This window comes from Dermacentor andersoni, chromosome 9, assembly GCF_023375885.2.
Source record: "Dermacentor andersoni chromosome 9, qqDerAnde1_hic_scaffold, whole genome shotgun sequence".
NCBI lineage: Eukaryota > Metazoa > Arthropoda > Arachnida > Ixodida > Ixodidae > Dermacentor > Dermacentor andersoni.
In genome coordinates, this window is record NC_092822.1 from 66,075,273 (window position 1) to 66,083,018 (window position 7,746).

The window sequence follows — 7,746 nt, forward strand, 5'->3', positions numbered from 1 at the left end:
TGCCTCTGGATTTGATTTAGCATGCAATTCGCTACAAAGCTTCATAAAATTTGAGCCCACCCCCTACAACCCAACGCAATTATGTGTCGACAGTGCCCCAACAGGCTGGAACGTAAAACTGCTGTTGCTACTTCACCTTCCTTTGTCAAGATATGTGTTCAATATTTATCAGCAGATTAAAAAGCACAAAAAATCTTGCCAAAAAGGCCATCTATTTAACCCTTTGAGGGTCAATGACGTAAATATACGGTGCCGCGAACAAGTCCAAAAATGGTCGATGCCGTATAGTTACGCCGCCGTCTGTACATTTAAAAAGGGCGCCAATTTCCCAAGTTTTTCTTTTCAGCCATGCGCTGCCACTATGTGGGAATACAGGTAATCTTTTTCGCGCACCTCCCTCTCTCGGTTTTCGTTGCGTGTTTTGTTTTAGAGCTAGTCTGCTCCCACGCGCGAACGGCTGGCGGTTTGTGCTTTGTTCTGCGGGTGTTTGTGCTTCATGCGCTAGCAAAACTGATGGCTATCTCGTTACTAATCGCTCAAAGGGCCACCACTTGTTTTTCGCTCGTTTAGCACTCACAGGGATGCACATAGGAAGGATGCCGCTGTGCATGCGTTTCTGTCGCTTTTTTTTTTTAGACTCGCGTAAACTAATTGTCTCTGGTTGGCAATAAGATGAAGATTAGCGGAAGTTTGTCACACGTTTTGTTTTTTTTGACGGGCGCACTACCACACAGTTTTATTGAGTGCATGCACCTAAGCAGTTCGATTACGCTATGGATGTACATAATAGCGTAAGAGCAGGAATATTTGAGTCTTGCGAAATATTCTCGTGCGCATTTTCAAAGCCTTGAACTATGTGTATAACAATGCATCAAATTTTTAATTCTTATAAGCTTATTTACTTCTCTATTGTTGTTATTCATCAATGAAGAGTACATATATACCAACGCAAAATATCCTTTTCTCATTTGACGGTCACCCTAGCAAAATTACGGTAAATTTTTTTCGATATAAGTGCCTACAAAGAATTGGAATCTGCAATAAAAAAAAAATCGACCCTGGGCGGTCGCATATAGCGAGAACGCAGGTCAACAGACACAGCGCTAACGCACGTTTCACCACTTTGCCCGATAGCCTGTGTGCAATCATCAAACAAAGGTGTGCATTCACACTCTTGGCAATGAACATGACCATTGCGGTAATTTGCGGTGTCTACATCACAGTGTCACGTATCGTGGCGTCTGCGTCACTGTTTCGTCCCTGTCTGCTTGCAAAAAAAATGCTGTCCAAGTTCGTAGTGACATTTTTTTTTCTTTTGAGATATTATAAAATGAACACAATGGTTATTTTTGTTATTCAGAAGAGGAAAAAAAATGACACGGTTAACGGCAAATGAACTCATAGTATGGCCCTTATTAGACAGTGGAGAAGGTACAGGTACGTCAGTGCCACTGAAAGGGTTACGAGGAAACCACTCACAAGAAGGCAGCTCTCTGAAGATCATGAGGCATCAAGTTATTGTACTTGGTGCCAGAGACTAGGAATGGTGTTCGCACGCCTTCCACCAGGACAATGTTTCTTTGACCAGTGCTTGACTTTGGTGCTACAGATAAGAGAAAGAATAACATAAAAAGAAAGAAAGAAGCACGAGCTCCAGTGAAAGAGCAAAGCATGCAAGGCACTATCATGTCAACGGAAAAAACTTGTGTGAGTCGCAGTTGAATTTAAGGACCAAGTCACAGTTATAAACTAAATTAAAAAGTTGTCATGTTGAAAAAAAATTCAGGTTTAATTCAAACACCTCAAAACTGCAATTGGCCTGCTATGTCTATATGGCATTTTGTAGATGCTTAATAGAAGCAAAAAGTTTGAATGAAAACTATTGCGTACTTCATGGCTTTCCAGGGTGGAGTGGCAGTTGAAAGCCAAGAAAAATCCACAATGGTATTCAGGCCAGTGTGTATGTTCACAGATGATGCTACAATATGGCCATATGGTAATAGATAATTTGGTCTTACATCTGTTCATATAAACACTCTGGTTGCACATTCATTCAAACTTGAGTGTGTGTGTTAACAGGCAGTTCTGTCCAGAAAGTTTGTGAACTTTTGAAATTGCTGTCTGACGATAAATAAATTTCATTGCAACTTGTAAAGCAGCATATTTATACCAGTCGGAAAAAAAAAAAAAAGAACTATCTACGTGCATTTGTTACTGCACGTTTGTGTGAACTGATGTTGACTGCATTTTGGCAACTTTCCCCCTGCATGCTGAAACGAAAGAGTCAGGGGGAGCAGCAGATTTATGTAAAATTTTACGTGAAACTTGAAAAAATCTTTTACGCAGACGTGTCTGGTGCTACAAACAACTTTTGGGACTTCAGCTTTAGGGAACACAGCAACACAGAAGGGTGGATATGTTTCAAAGAAGGCTGTACTTCTGCTGAAGATGATGACTATTCAGAAAGACCTTCGTCTTCAAAACCTAATTCCACTGTGGAGGAAGTGAATGAAATGATCCATTCCAACTGTCACCCGACAGTTTTGGAAATAGCGGAAGAGATCGGCATTTCAAAAAAATTGTATGCCACGAGATTCTCGTATAGAGACATTGGGAATGCTCTGCCACAGCAAAATTTTTGCAGCAGCACCATAAAAAAAAATTAGCTATCTGAGCTGCATGGCATCCCCAAAGAAGTGTACCAGGATGCATTCCTTTCATGGCAGATATGCTGGATTGAGTGTTAACAAAGACTAGCTGGTAGGTAAATGTCAGAAATGTACTTTTACAAAGTTCACAAACTTTCGGCCCACACCTTGTATGCGGTCATATATTGACCAAAACCACGATCTGATTATGAGGCACATTGGAGAGCGGGGGGGGGGGGCTCCGGATTAATTTTGACCTCCTCAGGTTCTTAAATATCCACCCAATGCATGGTACAAGGGTGTTTTTGCATTTCACTCCCATCAGAATGTAGCCGCCGTGGCCAGAATTAAACCTGCAACCTCGAGTTGAGCAGCCCAATGCCATAGCCACTGGGCTACCAGCATGTGTCATATAATTAACCGCAGTTCTGTTTTCGGCTATACCTTATTCAACTTCAGGGGATTCAAAATAAAATGTAATGTGAGTGATGTCACCACAAGTGCTCCATAATACATGTTTAATGAAAGTTTTATATGTAACAAATCATGTAAATAGATGTCATGGGTCACTCAAAACTTTACATCTAAGCAAATGATGCTGATGCTATAGGGAGAATAAAGGTAAAGAGATTAGCAGAAAATAAAACAAGAAAACATATCACAGCAGTAATGTGACCTAGAAGTTGATGTATTTAAGATAATTACAGCAACAAAATATTCACTTAGACATAGCTTATTTGCAGTGTTCGAGAAGTGTTCCATCTAGCTTGTCAAAATTCGTAGACAACCCTTCAATGACTGTAATGACTCATGTGCAGATGACCCACAACATGCAAAAAGCGCAAAGCATCAACAATGTGGGAAAAAAGAAGTAGCACATTTGAGGTTACTTTCCTGGCCTAGAAAGCTTTTCATACAGACAAAAAGGCAGACTACAGTTTAAAAAAAAAGAAAGGAAGAAGAGAGAGAGATAGAGGGCAAAGCTATGGCAGAAAAGAATAAAAGGAACAAAATAAATAAATAAATAAGCCTTTACATGGACAAGTTTCTTATGTTTTTCTCATAGTGAAATTGTGACAAGGAACAATCCGTATAAACCAGAATATAGGTCGGCCTGGAATATAGGTTGACCCCTGATGACTCCCAATGTGCTAAAGACCACCATAAAAGATGACTGACGAATTTAGCTCTTTTTCGGTAAAAATATTTTGACCTATATTCTGGTTTGCATGGTAAGCGTCCAATATAGGATGTTTCACAACGCTGTTTCATTTGCTATGTTGAAACGTACAAAGCAAATAGCAGTCAGTGTTATAGAATGGAATACAAGCTGCAACTTGTACGTTCACTTACTATGGGCTGTAGCATAGTGGCTGGTCGAGACGGCACTAAACAAGGCAGCTGGGCTACCTAAACAAGAGCGAAAAATGCGCACAAGCGATGTTCACTACCTTCACAGCAACACAGATAAGGTCCCTAATCAGCACTACAATGTTTTTATTTTTGTCAAATATAAATTTGAACCTCTAAAAACTAGTTTCCCTTTATTTTGCACCAAGTTCATAACAAAGGATAGCCTTTGTCATTTTTCAATTAATTTACCTGCTTAAAAACTACCGAGCGTGTTTTCAAAATGTGACTCAGGTTAAATGTGAAAATATATATATATATATATATATATATTTTTACACTTCAAAGACAAGTAAAACTAGTCGTGCAAAAAAAAAAAAAGGACAGCAAGAAGCTTTAGCACCCTTCTCGTTTTTCAGAAAATGTTGCACGCCCAAGTACAATACAAATGACTCTACCTAGCGGTGTCCAGCATACATTTTCTGAAATAATGTACCACGTTAACACAAGAACATCCTTAAATGCACCTGCAGACTGCCGTGTTCCTGACATGCACACGACATGAAACACAAGGTGACAGGCAGGCGTGAATACATCACAACTCAAAAGCCAAAGGAGGATGAGACAGGTGTCACAGGCACTACAGCTACCCACCTCTGTCGAGTCTACAGCTGTAGTTGTGGAGGAAATTCTGCATGGTCTTACAGCTTGTCTATAGCAGTGCTTTATACGGTGCTCACCACAGAATAACCCAAGTCCTACTGAACTGCTGGATTACATAATCAGGCACCTATAAACACTCAAGAAATGTGCGCTGAAAATCAGATGTACATTATGAAAAGTGCCATGTGTGTCCCTGTATGCCATGTACAGTTGGCCACAAAAGTTTACAGTACACAAGTTTCATGACAAATGCGAGTTTCTGCTCTGTTACGGCATGGCCCTAATACTACTATAGATTGAAACTTTGAATTTGGTCTTTTCTCAAGTCTTGTAAACTTTTATGGCTGACTCTACGTCACTACATACAGCTGGAAAAAAAATAGTTCTACCATGGCTGCCATACAAAACGCAAGAGTTTCCTTTGGCCTAGGTAGCACAATGCTTATGTCTTACAAGTGCACTGTAGTAAGGCTGTACTTCTTACCCAAGCTGCTCGCCTAAGCAAAATAAAGTTTACACTTTCCTTTCCAAGGTCACCCTGTTTCCTGTGCAACAGATCTATTCTTGGTTATAAAAATGTCCCCCTTACAAGGGCTCTACCACCATAAGATGGCACAGTAATCACCACATATCCTCGCCACGACAATTTACTTTTGTTTTCCACAAAGCAAGTTCTCAATATTTAAAAGACATAATGATCAGATAAATGATACCATATCTTAGCACTGTCATTCCGCCTTGCAACAACCGTTGTCTGTTATTTGTGTCTATGTTCCAGGTGCTTTGGTTTATCGGAATAATCCAAAACATTTGTTTTCTTATTTTGTTCTTTTGCAAGAACTGCTGGTGCCTTTCCATTAAGCATGCTAAACTTCAGAAAGCAACAGATAATTTCTTGTGCCCTTCGTAAGTTCAGCATGAAGTGGTTAAGCGCACAAGTAAGGTAAAGCTAGACACTTTATTGAATGCCTGAAATGTTAAGTTTGCTGGCATTGAAACAAATTTTGCATCTAGTCTGCGAGTTCAGCAATGACAAGAACGACTACTGTTAGTAAACAAAGAGCTAACTATTCAAATTTATTTACGAGCTTTATTGTCCCAATGCAACACACTGGATATGAGGGGCAGCATAGTCTGAGGCAGTGGATTACTGTAACTGAACCCATGACCATGGGCTTAGCAGCAAAACACCACAGTCACTCAGCCACTGTGGTGAATCAACTGTGGTGGCAAGAGGAAATGGGGTCAGTTTAAGTGGAGGTCACCAGACTGCACTGCAGATTTTAAAAACACCGATAAGTTGGTGAAGTACGCGTCCGGGATGGTGCAAAGTGGGCAAAAGCTGATCACTGAAAGCGGTGACCTCATTATGAAGTGACGCATACCTGACAGAACACCCACACTGGTTCAGTTTTCTACAAAGCACTTTTGGATATAAAATTCAACAAACAGCGACTTGTTGATGCAAGCATCTACCCAGCTGGGCGCAGCCTGGTCGTACAGCAAGTTCAGTGGCAAGATGTGCATTGCATGCAACTGTACTTATTTTTAAACACACCACCGTCAATTTAAGTAGTGCACGACAAAAATGCAAATAAGAGAACGCCTATGTTCGCTGCAGCTTCTGTAACTGAAAGTGGCTGGTGCAGCAAGAAATATAACAAAGCAGGCTCGAGTAGATGTAATGAATGTAGCGGCACCGTTCGAAGGTTAAAAGTGCAAGCGCACTGATAGGGTTGTCTCATTGAGGCGACGCGTGCGCTATCTGAGCCGGATTGCACTTTGTACAAGTAAATACGCACACACCAGCACTATGACATCCGGGTTCAGATAGTACAGGCGGGCGATTGATCCTGTATCGCTGCAAAGAAATCACGTCTCGCTGAATACTGCTAGCAGAAGACAGGGAAACGAGGTGTTCGTGCGAATAAAAGTACAATATACAAAGAGTCACTGCATGGGACTGCTGGGGACGTGTTGACCTTTACTAAGAGCAAATATATTACAAGAACTTCATCTCGCACTGCGTGCTAAATAGTACTGTTTACTACTATTTTCCACATGAATTTTATCGCCTTTAGTGACTGCCTGCGTTTTCAAGATAAATTCAATGTAACTCAAAACTTGCGTACGCACAGTGGTTACATAAAAGGTCTCAAGTAAAAAATTAATACACATTAATCAGTAAAAAGTGACGAGTCGACAAGAGGCTTTTTATTTCCTCGTTTAGGTTACTTCATCAGCGAGACCTCGCGGTTATACGATAAGGACAGGTCATTTTGAATTAAGCGAATTTCTGAACAATCCCAAAATCGTAGGCGCGACGCAAGATCCTGCGTGTAGAACGCAATGCACGAAGGCAAATATGCAACGCCGACAGGGAACATTGAAGTTGCGACAATATTAATGTTGCATTAGATAAGTGCTGAAGTTCTGAATAATCCCAAAATCGTAGGCGCGACGCAAGAGCTTGCGTATAGAACACAAACCACGAAGGCAAATACGCAACGCCGACAGGAAGAATTTAAGTTGCGACAATATTACGTTGCATCAGAAAAGTAGCATCCTATTATAGGTAACCGGTCCAAGTAGGTGCAACATTTGGGGGAAACGCGAAATACGGGAACAAGGAAAAATTATTTCTCATTGGGTGGTGAGGACGAACTGCAAATAAAACTAAAAGCGTACAAATAAGGGATGACAGCGAAGGATAACAAGAAGCTTCAAAAGTTCGAATTCAAGCGTGCTCGTAAACAAAAGAATACCGGCCAAATCGTCGTACTCACAGAATTTGACGCGTTTCAACGTCGAGGACACACCGATACGAGCCGACACGAACGCCATGATTGCTGTGGACGGAACCCGAGAAAATGTGACATGGGCGACGCCCCAAAACATTTTCCTCTAACTCTCTCCAACTCATCCGGGGGTCCAGAACGCTACTTTGAGACAACCAGAGTGTGTAGTCAACAAGCATGAAGTTAATGCGATATATTTATAAACTTTAATGCAAAAAGTTGGCATAGATAAATTTTTAAATGTAGACGACAAGTCATGTAAATAAGGTACGCATCGGGTCTTAGCG

The 7,746-nt window shown here is 40.9% G+C and overlaps 1 protein-coding gene across 1 annotated transcript in view; it reads right to left on the reverse strand.

Annotated features, from left to right (window-relative positions):
- Mtpbeta (mitochondrial trifunctional protein beta subunit) overlaps nucleotides 1–7,549 on the reverse strand; it is a 30,607-nt gene extending 23,058 nt beyond the window's left edge. Inside the window, exons 1-3 of the mRNA XM_055069178.2 lie at nucleotides 7,448–7,549; nucleotides 4,002–4,058; nucleotides 1,480–1,603 (exon numbers count right to left, since the gene is read on the reverse strand). Coding sequence (XP_054925153.1) covers nucleotides 1,480–1,603; nucleotides 4,002–4,058; nucleotides 7,448–7,505 — 239 coding nt within the window. The 5' untranslated portion in view covers nucleotides 7,506–7,549. The remainder of the gene's footprint in view (nucleotides 1–1,479; nucleotides 1,604–4,001; nucleotides 4,059–7,447) is intronic.
- Nucleotides 7,550–7,746: the final 197 nt, after the last annotated feature.